At 34.8% G+C, this 24,219-nt stretch overlaps 3 protein-coding genes and 1 pseudogene across 6 annotated transcripts; 2 read left to right on the top strand and 2 right to left on the bottom strand.

Annotated features, from left to right (window-relative positions):
* Positions 1 to 2,171: 2,171 nt before the first annotated feature.
* On the bottom strand, positions 2,172 to 10,566 carry PTAC4 (plastid transcriptionally active 4). The gene is made up of 11 exons (XM_007033745.3): positions 10,287 to 10,566; positions 9,143 to 9,264; positions 8,922 to 9,032; positions 8,580 to 8,644; positions 8,414 to 8,495; positions 8,041 to 8,115; positions 5,702 to 5,772; positions 5,527 to 5,609; positions 4,879 to 4,943; positions 2,984 to 3,058; positions 2,172 to 2,568 (listed from the first exon to the last, which is right to left on the bottom strand). The coding sequence occupies exons 1-11, from the start codon at positions 10,429 to 10,431 to the stop codon at positions 2,449 to 2,451; spliced, it is 1,014 nt and encodes a 337-aa protein (XP_007033807.1). The 5' UTR covers positions 10,432 to 10,566; the 3' UTR covers positions 2,172 to 2,448.
* Positions 10,567 to 11,578: 1,012 nt separating this feature from the next.
* Positions 11,579 to 13,377, top strand: LOC18602395 (polyphenol oxidase, chloroplastic-like; annotated as a pseudogene).
* Positions 13,378 to 15,916: 2,539 nt separating this feature from the next.
* LOC18602397 (uncharacterized) lies at positions 15,917 to 18,842 on the bottom strand. Of its 2 annotated transcripts, none has more exons than XM_007033748.3 (5): positions 18,712 to 18,842; positions 17,068 to 17,174; positions 16,523 to 16,981; positions 16,382 to 16,437; positions 15,917 to 16,273 (listed from the first exon to the last, which is right to left on the bottom strand). In XM_007033748.3, the coding sequence occupies exons 2-5, from the start codon at positions 17,123 to 17,125 to the stop codon at positions 16,082 to 16,084; spliced, it is 765 nt and encodes a 254-aa protein (XP_007033810.2). In that variant the 5' UTR covers positions 17,126 to 17,174; positions 18,712 to 18,842; the 3' UTR covers positions 15,917 to 16,081. The 2 variants fall into 2 exon arrangements, with proteins under 2 accessions (XP_007033810.2, XP_017974295.1); XM_018118806.2 differs by lacking the exon at positions 18,712 to 18,842 and adding an exon at positions 18,423 to 18,463.
* Positions 18,843 to 20,505: 1,663 nt separating this feature from the next.
* On the top strand, positions 20,506 to 22,406 carry LOC18602398 (uncharacterized). Of its 3 annotated transcripts, none has more exons than XM_018118759.2 (2): positions 20,506 to 21,265; positions 21,760 to 21,991. In XM_018118759.2, the coding sequence occupies exons 1-2, from the start codon at positions 20,667 to 20,669 to the stop codon at positions 21,797 to 21,799; spliced, it is 639 nt and encodes a 212-aa protein (XP_017974248.1). In that variant the 5' UTR covers positions 20,506 to 20,666; the 3' UTR covers positions 21,800 to 21,991. The 3 variants fall into 3 exon arrangements, with proteins under 3 accessions (XP_017974248.1, XP_017974247.1, XP_007033813.1); XM_018118758.2 differs by lacking the exon at positions 21,760 to 21,991 and adding an exon at positions 22,006 to 22,406 and having other exon boundaries at positions 20,509 to 21,265; XM_007033751.3 differs by lacking the exon at positions 21,760 to 21,991 and adding an exon at positions 22,163 to 22,406 and having other exon boundaries at positions 20,512 to 21,265.
* The last annotated feature ends 1,813 nt before the right edge of the window (positions 22,407 to 24,219 follow it).

Below are 24,219 nucleotides of genomic sequence, written 5' to 3' on the forward strand. Positions count from 1 at the left end.
CTCCGACCTGCATAACTCTTGTACACTTGTGAAGTTCCTTTGCTTCCTTTATCCACTACTCCACGGGTCTATGTTTCCAAAGTTGTTGCTCAACGTAACTCATTAAAGATAGCATTGAATTCGAAGATAAAACTGTACATGTTTAAACAACATTCTTAGATGATATGAACTAGCTATGTTTTGATGCTTGCTTACTCATTTAGGCTTAACTCAAATTGCTGCAGTGTAAAAGGAAATGGTTACTTAGTGGTTGGAGGGTGGGGAGCAGGGGAAATCGTTGCATGCTTGGAAAAAAGGAAAGAATAGGTAAAAAGATAAACCGTTGCATGGATGTAGAATGTGGACTCATTTCATTGGTTGGTTTTAAAACTTTGGCTTCATAGATGCATGCTTGCATGCCCACGCAATATATATATATATATTAGCCTCAAAAATCATTAATAAAGAAAAAATGAAATTAAGAACAGTAATTAATGAATAAAGTATCAAGGATTCAAGAATAATAAGAGAGGAATAGCTTGGTCCTCTATGCATTTTAGTTGTTCTTCGCCTATATATATATATATAGTAAAAGATTAGAGAATTTTCTAATTGCATGGTCATCCAACTTATAAAATTAAAGAATTTTTATTTGTCCATTTACATTGTTTTATATAAATTCTACATGGCAGTCGGCGGAAGCTGCAGTTTGTATCTTGAGCCTACCTATAAAATAAAGAAGAACTAAAAAAAAAAAAGGAAAAAAACAATAATTAATAAAACCGCCGAGTATACTTCCTTCTAGTTAACTTTCATCTGTACGTATGAGCATACGATTACGATCCTTAGCTGGATGTTTCAGACTTGAAGATTGTTCCTAGACTGAGGAGCTAGTGACCAGGTCCTCTAGGGCTAGGTCCAGAAGCCAAGCGCTGGAGCCAGCATGACATTGTGAGCTTGGCCTTCTCGTAGACTGACGAGTATGTCTCCAAGTTATTTGCCTCTGCGAAGTCCTCTGGTAACACTCTCGTAGCCTCCACTCCAGCTTGGCTAAAAATTGCCACGGAGATGAAAAAAATGATGAAAAGGCTGCATACTTTTCTGCTGTTCATCTTGGTGCTGAAACTACAAAACTTTTCAAAGTTATGAAACGTTCTTGTGTTTTGTATCAAGTATGATGGAAATGTGGAAGCGAAATGGGGTACTTATTTATAGCGGAGGTGGTTGGAGTTGGAGCTGCGCTTTTAAGAGATTGCGTGTTGACCAAGGGGTTTTTGAACCAGTCACAGGCAGAAAAGGCAAAACTAATGTAAAAGCGAGGCTTGGCTTTGTTGGGAAAGGTGTGACAAGGTTTCGGATTTTGAATGTGTCAATGGCACGAGTTTATGGAACACTGAATTTACTGCATGCAAAGTCGTTTCCACGACTTGGGATATGGCAGAAATGTAGTTTTGCCAATTTCTACGGTATCAGAGTCATAGAGAAAGATTAGAGTTAACAAAGTCCAAAGATTTGAAAAAATTTTTAAATTGGACTAAGTAGGAATGTTTCATTACTTGCTTTGAATGGAATGGTGTGCAAGAAAAGATTGAAACTCTTGTAAGAGCGAAGCTACTGTGATGGCACTTCATTTCTACAACGGAACGCAATATCCTTTGAATTTTAGTCTCCCTGACCTGAACGCTTTGACACGTTTCCTTTTTTCTTGGTAAGCCATTTCTACAGTGTCTTAAGGCCCCCCAATAAAACAGTGTCTCCAGCCCACAATCGTACAATCTGCCTAAGTTCTAATCGGCTCTTTGACTCTTTCATTCCCATTCTCGTCAGTTATTGACAGCGTTTCGCAATGGGAGGTCGAAAATTTAAAAGAGTGATCTGGCTTGAACTAAATTTCTGCATTTTACTTTGATTAATAGACTTAAATCAACTGGAATATTACAAACCACTCTTTTCCTAGCTTGATTTTTGACAATGCAGCTGCTATAACTCCACTCCTTCAGAAGAGACACTGACTAAGCTGCTGGCAAAAGCCAGGGAATCATGACTCAATCCTTGCATGCCGTCTGTGATTGACAGAAGGGCAGCAACGACAGCCATTAGTGAGATACTCGAATGTCATAGTTGTGGTCAATTTTGATTTTGTCACCGACACGGTATCCCAGAGTGCACGACATACTAAAATGCCAAGGAAGTTGCCAGGAAGACTAAGTGTACATTAACAAACTACTGAATACATAGTCCAAAACATAGGTCATTGCCGCAGTTGCACATAGGTTATAAGTGCTACATGACAATGATCATCTAATGTTAATACACAAGTATGTACACAACCACCCAAAAATTACTGAGTTTGGACTGCAGCTATACAAATTATCTGTTTGGACTATAGCTCACCTAGTTTGAACTGTTGGAAGAAGGTTTGTTCCTGAAATAAATATTCCGAGATTTGTTGTATGCAGATCAGAAACTTTAGAAGTCCTTTGCCTTTTGCCTCAATTCGTTAAGCTCCATCTCAATCTCAGAATCTCGATAGGGAAATGTCTTGTTTGAGCTGGCAGAAACAGTTCTTCCAGGTGGAAGCTCTCCTTTCTGTCAGTCACAGGAACAGGAAAAAGAAGAATTAAAACCTTATTGTCAAAAAAAGTTGATATTCTAGACTGTTCCTTCCTATAGCTCCTTGGCTCACAGCAGTAAGAACAACTTTGAGATTTTGACTGAGGAAAATTTCTTCTTCTTCTTCTCAAACTACTGTCACTCTCTAGTTGCCAAAACAGACCAGGGAAAGGAAAAACAAGATCAGCAGAACAATTCTGAATTCAATCGATTCTATTTCTTTTTCTTTTTCATCTTTTTTTGGTCAGTCAAATCTGATTTTTCTTCTTCACCCAACAACCAGACAAAGCTGAACATATTGTTTACGTAATGTAATTTTAAAAGCCTAGTCGAGGGAAAGTTATTGACAGAAAGCTAATCCCAAAATACATAAAACAAGAATGAGACATACCTGTGAGCTACCAGAGAGTTCCTTTTTCAAGCTTGCAAGATCATCGTCAACCGATGTGCTCTCAAGTAATGCAAACTGCAAATTTAAGTAATGGGTTTCTTCAAAAATCCAAGAGAAGTCAAATTTGTAGAAAGGAACTATCGAGTACACAAGCAAAAACATTATATTATCATAGCAAAATGGTCCTAAAACTGTGAACTGCACTACAAAGTAGTCTTGTATTCTTGTTCCTAATTTTCAAGTGGTAAGGCAATCCACATAGGACAAGCAACTATTCTGTTGAATAACTACACTATAATTCTAATATTTTATATCTTAAATTCACGAAAACTTTACTTATCACCAATAACATGGCCTGTTTCATGCCACAACTATAGAAAACAATGGCTACCATATCAAACTGACTGTCCATCAATATTCAGGGAACTTATAGGAAAACCTTTTCCATATTTCCTATCCTTGAAGAACTTCAATGTAAATATTTTGGTCAGCAAGTTCCATTTTCAAAGAGATCGAGTGCGAGCATAAGCCTACCACTAAAATGATACTCTCTAGTTATGCCATCAACACTGTTAAACATCTAGCCTATGATGGCCACTGCCAAAAATAATGCAAACTATCAAATATCATTGCCAATTATATAGTTCGCACCAGTAATGTCCAATAATAGCTACACCGTATGTCATACGTCATCAATCATCTACTGCTATCAACAATTATACCAATCATCCTATCATCTCAAAAGCTAGAAAAGCAAACCAAAAATTTCAATGCATATTAATATATGGAAAATGCAAAAATGATAAGCTTTTCCAGTAAAAATGTTTTCCCTACCACAGCATTTTCTGCCAAATAAATGGAGCCCAAATGACATTCCCCATCCCCATTGAGAAAATCAAAAGAGAATATGGCTACAAAGAACTGCATTGTGCCCTCATTTATAGGCGTATACTAACACATGCCATATGCAAGGGCCAATGCCCAAAGAAAATAAGAAAACCAAAAGGAGGGCAAGGAAGGAAGGTATCCAAATAGCAACAAAATACAGAATTCTTAACTCAAAAGGTTATGAAACAATGGTGGAAACAATTACGCAATTCCATTAAAAGCAATGTATAAAGAAACTTCAAAAAAGTAACAAGTAAAGCTGCGATATTAATTGCAAGAACACAAAAATGGCAAAGATTTGAACTTTGATACACGGTAAAACTTAAAATTCAAAGAGAATTATACTTCAAACTTTATCTCCATGATATATGGAAAGAAATAATACTGAGATCTTTAGTGAGAACAAGAAAAGGTTAGAGTACCAATTCAGCGTTCAAACTTTCATTAAGTGTCCAAAATATGCTCAATATTTATTTTCTTAAATGTTCACGGTGTTCTGGATCAAATATTATAGTTCTATTGATTTTATACAATTTTCTAAAAGATGTAAATGGTGATAATGATGGTGGGACGAGGAAGAGGATAACAAAGAAAGGCAATTTTGATTCATTGATAAATGTTATAGTTAAAGGTATATATGGGTTTGAATTTAATCAGGTGTAGTTAAAATATCAAGTATGTATTTGTATTTTGCAGCAACTTTGCCAAGTAGTACGAATTGGTATTTAGACAAGAAGAGAACCACAGGAAACCTGGCTAATGAAAAGTATTCAGAACAAAACCACATTTTTAAATTTCCCAAGGGAGCAAGATGACATTGATTTTGACAAGACTTAACTAATAGACAATAGCTGCTTCCATCAACAACAAAAAATGGACGATAGCTGCATTTTTTCTGTCTCTGATAATAACATTTGATTTGAAAGATCAGCCATGTGAATTTCATTGGCCGTTGAAAATTTGAATCTGATTTAAAGAATGCAAAAGAAAGATAGAACAGTCACTACCTTCCCTTCTAGATCATCTGTGGTTAACTGCCCAAGAGCTTCTGCTTCAGACTCCATTGCCATAACTGTCAAGGAAAGAAGGCAGGGGAAAAGATGAAGAGACAAGAGTTCAGATCAAATCTAGTTCTTAAAGATAAATTATCCAACACAAGAGGAACAAGGGCTGGTTGATCTTATCTAACCAAGAATTGCAGTTAGCAAGGCAGGACCACCAATAATCAGTTGCATGGCATTTAATAATTTTAGATATAATAATTTAATTAACAGCTACACTTGTTATGAAATATTTACTTTAGAAAAAGCACCATTTCATAACTCAGAAGAGAGGGTAGGCCAAAAAAGACATATCCAAACTTTAAACTCATGAAGCTTCTTCACACATTGAATTCCTCAGCTTGAACTGGAGATATATTGTTGATGTACAGAAGAAATCACCCAATAATTTGATTTGATAAGATTTTTATATTTAAGATGTGTTCCATTAGAGAAATATAGCATAAATTACATGTTAGATGGTTACCGCAAGGCTGAAAAAGCTTTACTATGTGCAATTTTCTGTCATGTCAAAATCACTCTTGCTAAATCTGCAGCATGAATTTACGGGATGCTCATTTACAACAAAAAGCTTCCAACCTCAGATTAACTCACCTTTCTCCTCCATTTTCTCAAAAGCTGATAAAGCACTGCTAGTGTTGACATTTCCCACCATCTCATTCACTTTTGTTGCAGTTCTGAAACAACATCGAAGTGATCATGACCAAAAAGTCCAAGGTGATAAAACACAGACAAAAAGGAAGGTAGTGATGGGAATAGTGGAGACTACCTTGCAGACTGTGCACGTGCTTTCAGAGTGTCTTTCTTTGACTTTGCCTCTTGTATCTTGCTCTCCAAAAGCTACACAAAATGAAATTCAGAGAATGCTACGGTAACAAATCCATCAATGTGTACATAATAACAACATAAAAGGAATGATGTAGAAAATTTTCTTATTACATCTATTATTGATCTATTTATTAAGTGTTTCACAAATTTTATTTTCACCAAAACCATTCCAATGGGAAATTATTATTGAAAGATTGTTTATTTCAGTTATAATTGTAAGGCAAACATTACATGTCCCAGTATAAGAATTTATATTCTAAGCCTCCTAGTTCATTTATTTCCATATATTAATCAACATTTATCCAAAATTACTCAAAATAGGCACTCAAGTCAAAGCAAAATGTTAAAATATCTATTTTGGAAAAATAACATTCTAAATAGGATTAACCCATAAATTTGGGGAGCCAGTCACAATTAATCCTAGTTATTGAGATACTATAAAGAGATTTGAACAGATTGGCATGAAGGCAGAACAATATCTCCCTTACCTCTTCATAAATGCTCAAACTCCAGTACATCTCATATATTTTTCAGTAATATTCCTCTTTAATTTTTCTAAAATTCATCAGTATAAGATTTTTTATCATTTGAGACACAGTATTAAGGCCTCCCATCAGTAGAAGGCAACTTTCCTTACTATATTAAATAACCCTCCTATCATTCATTCAGAAACTTTTGGCCCCTAACTGCTCAACTCACTCATTGATTTCTGTTTCTAGAGACTAGGTACATTCTCCTATTCATCACTTTCAAATCACTGCTGCTGTTCATATTATCAATGCACATCACAGTCTTATCATACACTTTGTGTGTTCAGTATCCCAACTTACATCACTTGTTCCAAACCAGAATCAGACTGTGCAAGTTGGTAAAACTGGGAATTCAGCCACTTGACAAAGCAACTAAAACTGCTCCATTTTTGTTCAGTTTGATTTATTATCTCAACCTAATGGTTCATTTATAGCAAGATAATAATTCAGTTCCCTCTCCTAACTTATTCCAGGTTCTTATTTAACCTATAATTTATGACACCACAATCAACAAAATAGCCTTTTTATTCAAAACAGATCTTTAACCATTAGATTTTCATGTCTCATACACCAAAACATAATAGTCATTTATCTCGACTCACAATGAACATTTAAACACAGTGCATTTCAAAACTAAGGCAATAAATGACATATCTATAACTACATATAAAAAGAATCCCTATGGGATTCCTGTAGCTAAAAACCTCTCCAATATTGACATTTCGCACTCTATATTTTATTAACACCTGGCGTAACATTAGTTATTTTTTTCATTTTCTGAATTTCTTTTTTTAATTTTTGGGAGAGGAAGAAAGAGAAACTAGAGAGACAAAGTTAAAGGAAAGAGAAAGAGGTCAGGAGAGAGTGGGAGAGAAAAGGGACAGGAGCAAGAAACCTAGAGGGAGAAGACACAGTGCTAAGAGAGAAGGGTGAGGTGAAAAGGGGAGGGGGAAGGAGGCCAACAACATCAGAAGCAAGGGGAGTCAACATGTTGTTCTTGCCTCAAAATCCCCAAAAACAGACTCAATTTCCAAACTAAGGACAAATTACCAATCAATAAACAATTTCTCTATTAAAAAAGTACATGAATTTAAATCAGATCTTAAACTTGCAAACTAAACAAAAAAAAATTAATAAATGAAAATTTTTGTAATTAAAGAAATCAAATTGGAGAAAAAAAAGAATGACATATTCAAGTTAATTTGAGTCAGATCTGAAAAATAAGTTTAGATTCATGGTAGAAAGAAGAAATTTGAAATGACTTATGTCAGGAAAAGTTGAAATTTAAGCAACAAAAATATCTTTTCCAAGTCTATAAGCTCGATCTCACTCACTTGTATCAAAGAAAACTAAAAGCAGTTGAAGAAGAGAAGGAGAAAGAACTCAGATAAAAGGCTAGAGAGTTGAAGAAAGAAGCGAACTCAATGAAATGAGGCGGCTGTCAAACAGAAAGGTATTATGGTTTAGCCTTTTATTATCTGAACTATCATTGTTAACAAATCTAATTATATTGGTATTAACATATATTACAATGTGCAACATAAAAAAAATCAAATATTTTCAAAAATAAAAAAAAATGTCATTTAAAATGAAAAATTTTTGCCGCTTAAAATAACCAAAAAAAAAAAAAGTTTTGCCCCACATCAATATGTGGCCAAAATTCTAGTTCTCAATAAAAACTCCAACCAAAGTATATAAATAAATAATAATTTAATAGAATCAAAAGTAGTAAAGATAAAGAGAAGCATACCCGTGTGTTAGAGACAAGATTCTCAACAACACTTTTCTGTTGATCTAGTTGAGCTTTCAAAGAATTAGCATTATCCTGCAGCACAAAAGAAAAAGGGTGGTTCATGAATTCTTCAATCAGAGAAAAGCTATCCATTTCAGGAACAAAGAATTAAAGTAACAGGTTCATGAATTCTTCAATCAGAGAATTTCAATCCCTCAGAAATTCTCATCATCAGTCCAACAGTCCAAGCCACTCAATCAGGTTACTGCACCCACTGGTGTTTTGTAACAGTGTTGTTGGAACAAGCCTAAGTTGGAACATGACGAATCTCATTTCACATCTATTTGCAATGCATGCTCAGCAAAACTCTAACTTAAGGAAGACACCTTACAGCATAAGATTTACGCCTCTTCAGGGCTTCACGTGCAAGATCCTCTTCTCCTTTCTTAAGAGCCAGCTGCGCTTTACGATACCTGTATTGAACTCAAAACTTAATGGGAACATTTAAAAACCAGCATAGTATGCAGACTAAAGAAAAGAACTCCTTAATGTATTACCAATCTTCAGAAGCCTGCTCTGCAGCTTTGTACTTATTTTCCAACCGCTTTTGAGACGCTAATACCTTCATAAAAGGAAAAGGGATCACACGTGCATATGTAAGTGGGAAGAAAATTACACTGAAAAGGCAGCATAAAAAGTACGTAAGAAAATAAAATTCTAAGACCCATCTAGGCATCTACAGTTGAGTACATATGCAAAACAATTATGAATAAAAGAGATTAAAAAAATGAATGGCCAAAACAGTAAAAAGGAAGGTGAGAAAAAAGATATGACAAGCCAAAAGACAACATAAGAAAGAAACATGAAAAACTCAAGACATAAAAAATTATGAGGCTTACTTGTGCTGTGGCCTGTCTCATCTTTACCAAGTCATCGTTCATTTCAAGCACAGCTTGATCTAAAATTTTCTCTGGGTCTTCAAAGGAACTTAAGATTGAATTTGCATATGACTGCCATTATCAGTGAATTGAGTCTAGTTATTTAGATAACACATCCGAAGTTGGAATCAGAAGCTATAATATCACATGAATGTATATAAACAATTCCAAAAAAATCTGACCTTTACAACTCTAGCAAACCGATCGAAAAGGTTCATGCGTGTACCAAGGGCACCTCCACCTTGTCTATGACAATGTGATCTTCCTGGAAGGGTCCTTATCCTTGTAACTTTTAGGGCAGCCACTGTTAAAAGAAATTAAGAAAACGAGAAGCAAAAAACTTGTTAAAAGGATAACTTGAACCAACTTTAGCATGTTGGAGTTTAACTCTTTTAGGTGATGTTAGGCAGTCCTACAAATTAGTATTGTCATGTACTAGAATGAGACAATGACCTTTTTCATGGGATTTGCATTCTTTCAAAATACTCACAACTCATCACCTGGATACGACTAATATAGTCAAACAATAGAAAAGTGGAATAAGAATTAAACTAAAGACAACTGAAATTGAAGAAATGGGTTGAAAAGATGGTGGCTCACATTACAAGCAATTCCAATTTTCATTTTAAAAGATAAAGCCCTCATTCAAAACGTACATAATTGGGGGAGAATTAAACCAATTCATCATCAATCTTTAATATACCATACCATTGATTAACTTCATTGACATGTAAATCATATAAATGCTGTTTTCCACAAAACCATTTGTGATTAAACAATTTAATGTGTTCAAGAACCCATTTGAATCATTCACCACTTAACTAACCTTTAGAGCTTTAAAAAAACCATTAGCAAATCACCCTAATGCACCATTAGCTTATTGAACAAAGAAATGTCATCATCCATACAACCGCATGACATTGAAGAAAATTTTGTGTTAAAGTTTAAAAGCCTAGTCAATCTACTTATCAAATAAAACTCCTTGGTAACCCTCTTTCTCAGTAATCAAGCGATCAAAGACACAATGACTCACCATTTGACATATGAAAATGATTAGATTATGAAAAGAAAAATAAGGAAAGAAAAAAATCATAGCTTCGATGTATTACATCACAATAAATAAAATTTAGGTCCAAATTTTCTACATTGGTCTACTAACTGTAACATAGTAAATAACAAACACAACCAACTCAAAAGCAAGAGTAAAAAATAAAAAAATCTTCATTCACTGACCCAATTACTATTACTTGAATTAAATGAATTACTAAGAAAGAATTAACAAACACCCGTTAAAATTGAGAGTAAGAAAAAGCCAAAGGAGGGTACCTCCGCCATTGAAGAAGGAAGAAGTGAGTGGCTTCTTAACTAAACAGAGGCCGCTGCTATTATTACTGGAGCTTGAAGAAGAAGAAGAAGCGGTGGGTTTCAAAGGGAGGGTCAATCCAGTAATTATGTGAGATTTGGCGGCCATTTTACGATTAACAGAAAGAAATATAGAAAGGCTTTTTTTTTAAGCGAGAAGTATAGTTTTCTGGATAGAAAGCAAAGAGATGATATCACTGTTCTCCTCTCGAATTGGCGTTTTTCGTTTTTAGATTTTTCTTTGGCTTTGTGTGATCGATTTTGATTTCTGCACCGTGCTACCCGAAAGAGTTCAAACCGGATTGGATCGACCGCTTTTTGGTAGGGCGGTTCAACCGGTTCAGCTCTGTCTGTTCGGATATCATTGCAACCCTGCCCGGCAGCCCAAACCGAAAAGAAAAATGGATTGAAACAAGTTTTGAGCCGCTGGGCCCGAAATGGTGGAATACAAAAGGTTGGTGGGGATGCCGGGTTGGCTGTATTTGTAGATGGATTGGGTCTCTCGGCAGATGGCAGGACCCAACCCATTTCCCATTTCTCAGACTCACCGCTCACTCATTTCTTGGGTCTATATTTTGGTATTACAGTTGCAAACATTGCATCTTTTATCTTATTAGTGTCTTAATAGTTTTATTAGTGAGGAAGGAGACGAGCTTAAATTTTTAAATATTAAGTGTGGGTTTCGTCTAATGTTATGTTAGTTTGTTATTTTTTTCAAGTGTAATTAGATTTTTATTATAAAATTATACTTATAAATAAAAATTACAATCATAATTAAGCATTATATTTTATTTCATAAATTAACAAAATAAATAAATTATAGATACGTAGATAAATTCTCCCTGTGTTTCACTTCACATCACAAATTATTGATGAATATTAACTTAGTATAGAGATCCAGATTATTTTTCTATATATTAATGAGTGGCTGAATATTGCAACCACATATAGATGTTAATACGTAATTAAATTGATTTCTGGAAGAGACCCTTCAACTAGTATAATTAAGTGAAAATGATCACTTGAAAGAGATTAGTCATGATCCATGTTCATATATTACCCCAAAAAGGATGGACATTGGTGAAATCGGGAAATTCCAATTCCAGAAATTCAAAGTTTTAGAGCAAGAATTTAGTCTTTCTCAAGCAGCTTAATTACATCTTGTGTCAGTCATGAAACATAGAAAAGTCTTGCTGCAATTTCATTATAAATACAATACAAAGTCTCCCAATCTTCATTGTAGTAATTAAAAAGCTATGGCTTCTCTTTTACCATCATCATCCACCAGCACCTCTAACACTTTTCCCACCTCCATTACCATCCTTTCATTCCTTCCAAAAACATCCCAATTTCCATAGCTAGAAAGCAAAAGCCTAAGTTTTTCATTCCCACTGTAGTATCCTGCAGAGCCACAAATGGTGACCAAAATCCTACTCCCAGCTCCAAAAACACCAAACAATTGTTTCCCAACAAATTTGATAGAAGAGATGTTCTCAATGGCCTTGGAGGTCTTTACGGTGCAACCAGCCTTAGCCGAGATGACCAGTTTGCACTCGCAGCTCCAATATCTGTGGGCGAATCTTGCCCATGTAAAGATATCTGACGGTGAAAATATTAATTGTTGCCCACCAGTATCAACAAAGATAATAGATTTTGAACCACCTTCTTCAGATTCCCGGCTACGTGTTAGGCCTGCTGCACATTTAGTTGATGATGCCTACGCAGCTAAATATTCCAGGGCCATTGAACTCATGAAAGCTCTTCCTGCCAACGATCCACGTGGTTTCATGCAACAAGCCAATATTCACTGTGCCTACTGTGATAGGGCTTATCACCAACTGGGTTTCCCTGATCTTGAGCTTCAAGTCCATAACTCATGGCTCTTGTTTCCAATTCATAGATACTAACTTTATTTTTTTGAGAAGATCTTGGGCAAGTTGATTGATGGCCCAACTTTTGCTCTGCCGTTTTGGAACTGGGATTCTCCTGCCGGCATGCAAATGCCTGCCATGTATACAAACACTAAATCTTCACTCTACGACCAGCTCCGCGACCGAAACCGTTACCCACCAGCGCTGGTTGATTACAATGGCACTGAAGAGACTACTACGGATAAAGATCAAACGACAAGCAATCTTAGAGTCATGAATAGGCAGATGATATCTAATGGCAAGACCACTAAGGTTTTCCTAGGAAGTCCCTACCGTACAGGTGATGAACCTGATCCAGGAGCCGGTTCGCTCGAGGACATTCCTCATGGAACAATTCACAACTGGTGTGGCGACAACACCCAGCCTAATCTCGAAGACATTGGGAATTTTTACTCTGGGGAAGAGACCCGATTTGCTGCTTTCATCACTCGAATATAGGTAGGCTGTGGAGCATTTGGAAGACGTTGGGAGCGAAGCGAAAAGATTACAATGACCCAGATTGGCTTGATTCCTCGTTTCTTTTCTATGACGAGAATGCGAATCTTGTTCGTGTCAAAGTTCGTCATTGCATTGATAGTAAAACGTTGGGATACGTTTATCAAGATGTTGATCTTCCATGGCTAAAATCTAAGCCAACTCCTCGAAAGCTCGCCAAGAAAGTGGCAACTGGTGGTCCTGGGATTGCTCTAGCAGCAGAAACAAAGAAAAAGGTCTTAACTAGCAGCGAATTCCCAGTAGTTTTAGACAAAATAGTGAGTGTTAACGTTCCATGGCCATAGAAATCAAGGAGTAAAAAGGAAAAAGAAGAGGAAGAGGAGATATTGATAATAGAGACAATCGAGTTAGAGAGAGATTCATTGGTGAAATGTGATGTATATGTTAATGATGAGGATGATTTGACAATTGGCCCAGAATACACAGAGTTCGCCGGGAGCTTTATGAATGTGCCTCATAAGCATAAGCATGAGAAGAGAATGAAGACATGCTTGAGGTTGAGGCTCACAGATTTGTTGGAGGATTTGGGAGCCGAGGACGATGACAGTGTTGTGGTGACTTTGGTGCCAAGAAAAGGAAAGGGTGTTGTTACCGTTGGGGGTATCAAGATTGAGTTTGCTCAAGATTAATTGGATGATTAATCAGTTAATTTGATGCTCCAGGTTTGGGAAAATCTTCCTAGTTTGCATGGAAAGTTAAAGAAATTCAATAAGCCCACAGCACCCATTGAAGCAGTGTCCTACTACTATTAATATCTATGTTATACTAATTGCTTTTAACATCTATGCAAAGGTGTCTTACCCTACAACTTTATCTATGTAATACTAATTGCTTTGAAATAAGGCAGTTCTCCATGTTGTTTTTCATCTGCTCTGTATTACTTAAATTAAGATGGAAATGTTGTCGGGAATCAGTGTTGCATAGCTTTCTAGCTGGGACTGAGTAGCTAGCGGTCACAATTTAGAAGTTTTCCTCCACCCAATTAAAGAAAGAGCTGAAGTCGCCATGGTTGAAAACTTGGGAGAGAAAGTAGACGAAAGGATTGGATGATGTTTTTGCTAGTCTAGACCATGCTGATATATTCCATTGGTTCTGGTCATATTCAGCTGAAAATGATTACAATTAAATATGCATGCACCCACACAAGCCGGAAAATTAACTTCAAGCTAGATTTTTACGTAATCTCGACTTATCTTTGTATTAAATTTTCAAGAAAATATATTGAAAAGATTAAATTTTGTTAGGAGACTTTTGAGTGTTTTATTTCGTCGGCTGTAATTTCTTTTTAAAATTAATTAAAAGTTTGAAAATAAAAGAAATTAAAAACTTAGACTCTAAATGAAAATAATAAAAATTAAAATTTTAAATAAATTTCAAAAGTATATCATTTTATAATTGTTTGCCTCTTGTGTATTTTAATTTTTGATTATGTAAGTGTTTGCAAACTCTTAGATAACTTTTTTTTTTTCAAATATTGCATTTGGGATGATTTAAAGTTTTTCTTATACCAAAACTTTTATCTACTAATAAATAAAATTAGAAACTGTTGTCAAAGATAAATCGAAAAGAATTATCACAAGTGATAAATACAGATATGTATTCAAGCTAATTTTTATCTGATAACCTCTGCTGAGATTGAGTTGTAGCATTTAGGCTCTGCATTTTATCTTCAATGCCCACCTCTAAACAAGCTATTGCAACTGTTTTCAGTATTTAAATCAAAAATAAAATATTTTATTTGAATTTTTTTTTGTGGGTTGATTAAAATTACAAAATTTTAAGATAAAAGAGTTGACTCAAGTTTATGATCCTAGTTTATATAGCCATTTATCCTTGTAGGCTTATATATAATAAGTCCGATTTCAAGGCAATATTTGGCTTCATTAAAAAAAATGTTATATTAGTAAAAAATATATTTTATTAAAATTTAATTTTAAAATATTAATTAATATTTTATAATATAATTAATTTAAATAATCAAGCGGGGTCGTATCTAGTACTTCTTGCATACCGTCGAAGTGATAGGCTTCAATTGCAACCCAGGAAAGGATTTGCAACCTTGATTACTCTCACTATATACTCAATTCTAGCATTGTTATCAACCCTAATGAACTTCCATTAATTTGTTCTGGTTGAATTACTTGTTTTGCAGACTGTGACGTCGTTTGAAAGAGTGTTGACTTAGACAGCAAGAATGCTTCTAAGAAACGATTACACCAAAGCCCTGGAGGAGAAGAAGAAGAGAAGATATCATAAACATGGGCGTTCAAGTTCATATTCCGCCATTAATAATTTGGCATCGAAAATCGGTTCGTTACTCAAGAAGACATGCCGGAGCAGTAAGCTTGAGTACCACGATTATCAGCGGCTTGTGGAGTCTCGTCATGATCAGGCGGACGATGCCAGAACCATTGATAAATCCCCAGGAATGTACGTGCCCGTTTACGTCGACAAAGAGGCTAAGAGGTAAGATATTCCTCCGCTTATGTATCTTTGTCTTCCACGTTTCCAGCAATGCACGATACCATCTCAGGGAGATGATCTTGACATCAATGTTGATAGACCCATTACTGTTGATTGCAGCATCCAGGCCATGGATATATTGTTGGAGCTTTGGAGCTTTGAACGGGATTGACCAACCAAACTGTTTTATTGAAGTCGGTTGAGACAGGAATATTGATCCGATCATGCAACCACAAGATCATGAAGAGGCGAAAGAATCTGGTCTGTGTTTTAATTAGAGTTAAAAGTGTCATTTATTTAATTTCCTTTTGGTTTACTAGAGTCAACTGTCAACAGAATGAATTGTGTATACTTCAAGTAGATTTGTTCAGAAATTTCTTCCCGGCGTGATTTTTTTATTTGGTTTTATCTTCTATTTTCGGGTTCTTTTGTCAAAAATAGATAGCATTCATGCGCTTGAGCCGACAGAGACAGTTGCCTAAACACCTTTTCAATACTCAAGCTCAACTTTAGCCACTCCAACTCTTGCCATCACAGTCCAATAAAGTAATCTATTTAGCATAATTTAGCCCCTAAAAGTGTCAAATTAGATTGAATAATTCACTTCACAGTTAACATGTGTGCTGCAAATATTACCAGGACTGGCCTAACAGAAGTAAAAGGGATAATGCAATTCTACCCACTTACAGAAATAACAACTGGAGAAGCTAAAAATTTAAAGTTGTCATTTCATCTCAAACTTGAATGCAACATAAGTTGCCAACAGATCCAGTACAGGCTACAACAAAAGAATTTGTAATACATGGGCTACTGCTAGTATACTACCAGGTAGAATTGACAAAAAGGTAATGGAAATCAATACTTTCACCATTATGGTGATTCAATCAACTTAAAACTAGGAATGTACTTAGGGTCATTCCAGTGCATATAATTATCCAGTGGCTCTGGACTAAGTGGGGCTGAGTCAAATTTGCTTGACAACTTATGCTTTGGAGGAGACAGATCTTCAATCAGCAGCTCAGGCATCTGCCCAAGTTCAGAGCACCTTGGAGGACTCCCATGCTGTAACAGAAGTAAACTAGTATTCATTAAGACAATCCGCATGCTAAAAGCTAGTAAGCTTGTGAACAAGAACTAAGATGAGACAACTGAATTGAGATGAAAAATGACCTTCATTTTGTTTGACATTGGAGGTTCCTTTGCAGATGCAGACTGTTTGGAGAAACCTAAACAAAAACATACATAAAAATGTAAGTATCCAGCCAAAACCTAAGTCCAATAGATATCTGAATAAATATCAACTTTATTTACCATCTAATCCAAGTATCTGCAAAAATTGATTTGTGCTCAGTGCTCTTCTCTGTGCTTTGATGCATTCTTCATGATTGTGCAAAAATCCTTCCTCTGCAATATCTTTGGGTTGGCGTGGATCCTCTGCCAAAATGTTTAGCTTTGCAGTTTGATTCTTCCTTGATGTCTCCTGCAAATGTGGCTTACCTGAGTTTGAAATGTCAGAGAGAGCTTTCCTGCCACCAGTTTGCACCTTCTCTGAGGCTTTAGAGACACTCTTCTTTTTGCTTGAATCATGTGTAAGTTTAGAGGCACCAGTCTCTTTCTCAGCAAATGAAAAATTTTTAGAATTCTCCTTTTTTGATGTCTGGTTTGGGGCCGGGTTCACTGAATTTGATAAATCACCAAGTGGTTTCCTTCCACCAATACCGCCTTTCCTCGGTGCTTTACAGATATTTGCCTTGCCCGCAACAGAAGCACCTGTAGAAGGCACTTGCAAATATCAACCTCAAGTTCAAGAAAAGTAAGTAAACTAAAAACAGATCAGAAAGTGTGAGGAGTAGTACCATTGTAGTGAACATTAAAATTCTGATCTTGAATCAAGCCAACAGAACGTGATGCCATCTGAGCAATTTGCTAATAGAATCCAAACCTCTTCTATAAAAGGTAATACCTATGAGATGTCCAATTCAATGAAAAGGGAAGAAAAGTCATGGTCTAAGAATGCAAGAGGTATGAAACTCAAACAGCATCCAGTTCACAAAAAAGATCAACCACAATAATATATGAAAAGGGATGGGGGAAAATCAAACAAGTAATGGGAGAGAAGACATGCCCAATCCACAATATAGTCTAACAGTTTCTCATAAGGGATTAGAAGATGTCATGTCAAAGCTTCAAACTAAAAGACACCCCAGATATGAATCTGTTTAAGGTAGTTAGGTCCCAAATGGTCAACACCTTATCCAACCAACTGAAAGATTAGATGATTCTCCAGTGAGAATGTAGCTTCAAATATTTGCCTCTAATCAAGTACCATTTGCCATCTATGTTGACTAAAATAGTCTAATCGATTACAGCAGTCATCCAATCAGACTATTAAACAAACCAAACAAAAACAGTGCAACAACCAGATAAAAAGCTCAAGCAAAGAATGCCAAGTACCTGAGTTGCCAATATATTTCCTCTCAGTCTTATCATACGGTACTTAAATAAGGCTCTAGTTTTTATCGTAATTCCAGTTTAAAGCATCATCAATTGCCAGAAAAATTTCCCAAAAGTAAACTCTGAAGCACATAAAGAGTCTTACTCATCTAATTAGTCCAAAATGCAATCAGACTATTAAACAAACCAAACAAAAACAATGCAACAACCCGATAAAATGCTCAAGCAAAGAATGCCGAATACCTGAGTTGGCAATATATTTCCTCTCAGTCTTATCATACGGTACTTAAACAAGGCTCTAGTTTTTACTCTAATTCCAGTTTAAAGCATCATCAATTGCTAGAAAAATTTCCCAAAAGTAAACTTTGAAGCACATAAAGAGTCTTACTCATCTAATTAGTCCAAAATGAAACATGTAACAGCCAAACCTCCATTTACAAAACCCAAAAATCTGTCAATTTATAGGGAAACATGTAGCAAACAGGAAGAACCAAAATTTTAACTTCTTTGATAATCCCAAAGGACAAACAACTAAATCAAACAAGTTCAAATAGTTTAAAAATGATCCATGGTCCTTTTTGTTGATGATAAAATAAAAAAAATTTCAATAATTTAGTAATTCTATTTTCTGTTTTGTGCTTTCCACTTCAATCAATTACGTAAACCCTAAGTCATCAAATCACTCCCCTCCCCCCCAATTAAAAAACAAAAGCAAAAATCCCAGAAAGAAAGAAGAGAAATATAGGCTACTGCTAACCTATGGGCGAGTCTTGGTTTATCCTTTCCTCTTCCCATCATTTCTCAACAACCAAACCTAATTCTTCGTTTTTACGCTTTTCCATTTAAAACAATTCAACCCCCCTTTACCATTTTCCACCCTAAGTTAATAAAAGAGAATTAAAATTTTTTTAAATATTTAAATAAAGATTTCCGAAAATAAAAAGATCTCACTTTTCTCTTTCAACCATTAAAGTTATACACAATATTTCTCTTGAAAAAATGACTTCATTAAGAAAATAAAAAAAAATGAAACTGTAAAAACTCACAATGGGTTTTTGATGAATCAATCTTCTGCTCGCTTCTTATCTAGGAATTATCTTCCTGTTGATCTGCACTTTGCTTTCTATGTTGCAATTTTTTATTTCTCTAAACTATTTCGATAATGTTTACTTTCAAAAAATAGAAAAAGAGTCGATTTCTGTTTATAGGGAAGAGCCTAGAGTTGCAACGGTAACTTGTTTCGGTTTTACAAGAATACCCCTTTGTTGGACGTATAATTGCAGAAAGCTTTTAGGCCTTTGGATTGGGCTGTGGGCTCGATCCACCAGAAGTTCAAATCTATTAAGAAGTCTCTTTCACAATTAGATTAAGGCCCATATTTTGGGCTTCCTAATCCACAAAAGAATGCATCCACCCCCCACAATTAGGGAACAAATGTCTTAATTATGATAAATAATATATTATTAATATGATAGATATGAAAATATTATATTAAAAATTAGTAACTTGTTATTGGCCTAAGTTCGTGAGTCCGATCCAGTTTTCATTTTCAGTTCAACTTAATTTGAAATATAAGTATTAGTAATATTAATATAATAAAAAATTATTTTAAATTTCATGAAAATTTAAATGCTAGTAGTATTCTTTTTTAATTGAATATCTAAAATAATGTCATGAAATTTAAAAGATGACATTTGAAATTTCATTTTCTAGATAATTATTTTACTAATACTAGTAGTATTCCTTTTTATTTGACTATCTAGAAAATTATTTAGAAAAAGAAATTTAAATAATAAATGCTAGTAGTATTTTTTTATTTGAATATCTAGAAAATTATTTAGAAAATAAAATTTAAATAAAAATGCTAGTAGGTTGGAATTGTTTTATTCTCTTTAAGCTTCTTCAAACAATATTATATTAAAAAAAGTTTTATGGAAAGAGAGAAAGAAAAAATTTGATTAAGGACAACAACTATTTATATGCTAAGCTTTATACAAAGAAATAAAAGGAAGTAGGTAGCAATTCCTTTGCGGTATCTTCAGCCACACTAGAAAGGCAAATTTGGCCAATGGTTTTGTTTCTAGTAACGGAATTACGGATCGTGATAGAAAACCCTTTCTCTTTTAACTTGGCTTTTCTCAAACGCAAGTCTATACTTTTCTATGCAATTTCTTGGAAGCTGCCTACCTTTGCCTTTTCTATGGGAAACTTTGAAATGGCATTTTCCTCGCTCACCGAAAACACTGGCACATCCATGGGGAAATATTTTTTAAAAAACAAAATGGTATTTTTTGTTATTTATTGTTATTAAAAGAAATTAAAGTTTTATTTGATTTAGAAGTGTTATTTTCATGCTTTAAAAATGACTAAACGACTTCATAAGTAATTACGTAGACATTTTCATTCCAAACGTGTGACTTAAAAGATAAAATTAGATACGTATAACTAATAACTAATGAAAGGTTATCAATACACCAAATTTTAAGAGTTTTTTTTTTATGGTATATTTCTCAAGTTCAATTTTAAATATATAAAATTGCATCTATGGTCTTTAAAGTTTGATTTAAATATCATTTTTGCTCTTAAATTTTACATTTTTATTTATCATTGAATATATATTTATACCAAAATTCTTTTGTTAATCTAAAGCACTAGTTATACGTACGTTAATTTGTGAGTTAAGGGTTAGAAGGACAAAAGGATTATTTGATACAAATGGAAAGTCTAACGCTAAAAAGTTGTTATTTCAAAATAGGAGGATGAATATGACACTTTAGGTTAAGTTTTAGGTGCAATAAATGTAATTTACTCTTTAAGATCCAAATATTAGGGTATCTCAATAAGCATAAATTTTTTATAAAAAGTCAATTCCCAGTGAGATTGTTTACTTGTTTAAGGAATATATCATAGGGGTTGCTAGCCTAATCACTGAAAGAAACCATACGAAGCAAGACATATGGTCTATTTAGGTCGGACTCAAGTTTGATATTTCCCACTCGACATGGGAAACTCTCCAGGAAAAGCCCTGGAAAACCCTCAAGGAGAAGAAGATGATGAATCTAGCTTCACTTGCGAGATCTGCATCGAACCGACATTGCCAAGCAAGAAATTCAAGAATGCAAACATCTGCAGACACGCTTTCTGCCAAGATTGCATAGCCAAGTACATAGAAGTTAAGGTCCAGGACAACACAGCGAAAATCGATTGCCCCGAACCAAGCTGCCAATTCTATTTAGATCCTCTCATATGCAGGCCAATGGTATCGCCAGACCTATTTTCATCATGGTGTGATCTTTTGTGCGAGAGTTCTCTTCTAGGGTCTGAAAGAAGCTATTGCCCCAACAGGAACTGCATGGCTCTGGTGCTGAATGAGTGCAGAGGGAATGTGAAGAAATCAAAATGCCCCAACTGCAAGCAACTGTTTTGTTTCCAGTGTCAAACTGTGTGGCATGCTGGTTATCAGTGTGAAGAGAGTGAGCAAATAAGGGATAGGAATGATGTTCTTTTCGGGCAGCTTGTTGAGAGAAAGAAGTGGACTAGGTGCCCTGCTTGTGGTCAGTGCATTGAGCGTCTCGTAGGTTGCTCTCTTGTTAAATGCAGGTTTGATCTCTCTCTCTCTCTCTCTCTCTCTCTAATACTTCATCCTTTAATTACAGACTGCACTTGTGATTTTAAAAAGGGTCAATCAAATTATATTAAATCCTTTCCTTCAGCCAAGGATATTGGGATTTAGCTCTGTTTTGATCTTGGTGTTATATTAGTTTACAATCATAGCTGATTAATCAACCAAGTTTAGAATGGGTTAGATTCATCAAAATCATTGTTTTGAGATCCAAGGTCAAGATTGAGAATTGAATGATAGGTGAGCAACATGGAAGTAACATTAAGAGAACTTACTATGAAGATTAGGGTCCAACATGCAAATGAAAATGATATGCTCTTTCCCACTTTCCAAACCTTTTCAAGTAAGGACCCAAAATTTGCACTGTGATGAAAATTCAAAATTTGTTATAATTAATTTGTTCTTTCGATGTTTAGCTGTTAAAGAAAAGCTAGCAGTAAAGTTTGTCCTGAATTTGAATATCAATTTTCAGCGATGCATTTGAATTAACTTCTTGGAGTTGGGACCCTTAATTTAAGTTAATTGACAGCAGCTTTCAGATTCAGATTAGACAGCCTTGCTTCATACGTTTGCCCTTTGTGTCTTTTTCTACCACCTTTTTTCCCCATTCATAATTACTTTTGACTTGAGGAGGTCTTTCTCTATTTCTTTCCGGATGCTGCTGGGAAGTGCGACACTACCATTTGAGGTTTTCTTTTTTCTTTTCTTTTTATAATAGATCAAAGGAAGCTGTGGGGATACTAACATCCATCAATAGACTAATAAGAAACAGAGGATTCTTTTTTGTTTGTTTGTTGGGGGGTGTTATGATGGGCAGAGAAACTAAAGAGGAAGAAAGTAATGGTATTAACATTGTTGATGATGATGGGGTGCAGATGCAAGACAGAGTTTTGCTACCAGTGTGGGAAAAAGTTAACGAGCAGGGGATGTGGATGCAAGCTCAGTTTGGGAAATATGATGATGGATGTCAATTTGTATCCTCTCCTGTATATAGTTGTGGTCTTCCTTTTCGTTATTGTTTGGCTTAGTATGCACTCTGTTTCCTTGAGAGGCAATAATGGATGACCATATGTATATATTTTACTCTTGCATTAACATTTCACCCTGCTTCAACTCAAACATATATGTATATGCTTGTTTAGTCTTTGATCAACATCTATTAACTTTACCTTTTCTTGTAAAAACAATTTCATGAAATCTGAGGGTTTTTTTTTTAAAAAAAAAACATAATGAAAAGAGAAATGCATTTAATTATAGAGTGTGGATAATGCACCTATTTTTCAAAAAAATATCATTCACTTCGATTGTTTCAAATTTAAATTTATTTAAAAATAATAATTAGGATACATGAAATTTAAAGATAACTGATTTCTTTATATAAGTTTAAAACTCAATAAATTATATATATATATATATATAAAACAAAACAAAAACACACTTAAGCTTTTGATAAAAAATTTAAAATTCTAGTAGTCAAAATTTAAAAAATTTGATCATAAAAAGTCAAATTCAAACATTATTTATGAGACAGATGGAGTAGTTGATTTTTTATGGCTAAAAGAAATCAATGAACAAAAATGAGCTTTAATCTCTTCCAGAATTTTGTTTCATTTCATAGGTTTGCTGTTATCTAAAAAAAATATCCAAGGGAAATGCATTGGAAGGGAAAGTTGCTTCATGTTTTGGTTAACTTTAGATATCACTTCACACTGGAAATATTGTCTCTATGCACTCCCTTCACATTGCTTCAACGCGCCTCCCTTTCAAGTAACAACTTCGTTCACCTCATTCGCAAAACCACACATTTCTTTCCAAGGAAGAAAACGAGTTAGCAGGTAGAGTGGAAAGAACATAGGAAGTTACAACTTTCGAACATAGGAACGTAAACAGTTGCACGAAGGGTCCTCTTTCGGTTATTAAGCTGTTCACAATTGATACCATCCAGTAAACAAAACAGAGTGTAAACTAACTTCCGATGAATATTTGATCAATTTTTCCATTAGTTAAAAGTTATAATGCAACAATTACTTGGTTAGATTACAATATCTTATTAAAGTTATATTATAATATTGTTAATTAATTAAAATTAGACTATAATTAAATTTTTTTTGAAAAGCGATTATATTGGTCTCAACATCCAAGATACCATTCCAAGTCGCTTTCAATTAAGAGAGACTTTCCATGGTATCAAAACTTGGTTTGGGCAACGGAGAACTGTACAATTGCAAAAAGAATGACCGCACACAAGCCTACTGGCGGTTGTAGACAAGACTCGTCTAGCCTATCAAGATCAAAACATTGAGCTCATTGCCTCATTGACCACAAACGAAGAGGCAGAAAAAGGTCCGCAAAGCTAGAGAGACTATTTCCCTAAACATATGAACATTGCGCAAGGCATAAAACATCAAGAGGAAGGGACTGCCCCCTACAGCTCCAACAAGGGGCTTAGAACAGAACCAACCCGCTCCCTAGAATCCTGATCTCCACAGCAGTCCTAAAGCAAGTCCATGCATCCCACAGGAAGAAAGCTTAGAATTAACTTTATATACATATATACATATATATATATATATATTTCTCTATCTAATATAGAAGATTTATCAATATACAATTCAGATTCTCTTCACTTTTCTTTACCTCTGTCAGAACTAACCGAAGCTATATTGGCAGGAGTGTCGCAGGAGTGAAGAAGACACAAGGCTACTCTGTTATGAACTTGATTTTAAGAAGGAAAAGATAAAACCAAGTATATTGAAAAGAATTACAAAGAACAGAGCATAAATGAAGCAAAAACGATAAGTCCAAAGTTCTGTTTCATTACTTTATAAGCACATTGTATAAATACAAGTAATGCATGATAAACACCTATTACACATAAAGACAAGTGTTAAAACAAGTTGCATGCATTGCAACACGTCATAAACATATACAT

Source organism: Theobroma cacao, chromosome 4, assembly GCF_053813885.1.
Source record: "Theobroma cacao isolate CCN51 chromosome 4, ASM5381388v1, whole genome shotgun sequence".
Classification (NCBI taxonomy): Eukaryota; Viridiplantae; Streptophyta; class Magnoliopsida; order Malvales; family Malvaceae; genus Theobroma; species Theobroma cacao.

Excerpts from the sequence above, each read along its gene's own strand:
- LOC18602398 (XM_018118758.2), top strand. The coding sequence starts at position 20,667 with ATGGGAAACTCTCCAGGAAAAGCCCTGGAAAACCCTCAAGGAGAAGAA. Across the intron at positions 21,266-22,005 it reads TGCTCTCTTGTTAAATGCAG|ATCAAAGGAAGCTGTGGGGA; the intron begins GTTTGATCTCTC and ends TTTTTATAATAG.
- PTAC4 (XM_007033745.3), bottom strand. The coding sequence starts at position 10,431 with ATGGCCGCCAAATCTCACATAATTACTGGATTGACCCTCCCTTTGAAA. Across the intron at positions 9,265-10,286 it reads TTCCTTCTTCAATGGCGGAG|TGGCTGCCCTAAAAGTTACA; the intron begins GTACCCTCCTTT and ends TTCTTTTAACAG. Across the intron at positions 3,059-4,878 it reads CAGATGATCTAGAAGGGAAG|TTTGCATTACTTGAGAGCAC; the intron begins GTAGTGACTGTT and ends TTAAATTTGCAG.
- LOC18602397 (XM_007033748.3), bottom strand. The coding sequence starts at position 17,125 with ATGGCATCACGTTCTGTTGGCTTGATTCAAGATCAGAATTTTAATGTT. Across the intron at positions 16,438-16,522 it reads GCAGATACTTGGATTAGATG|GTTTCTCCAAACAGTCTGCA; the intron begins GTAAATAAAGTT and ends GTTTTTGTTTAG. Across the intron at positions 16,274-16,381 it reads CAATGTCAAACAAAATGAAG|CATGGGAGTCCTCCAAGGTG; the intron begins GTCATTTTTCAT and ends CTTCTGTTACAG.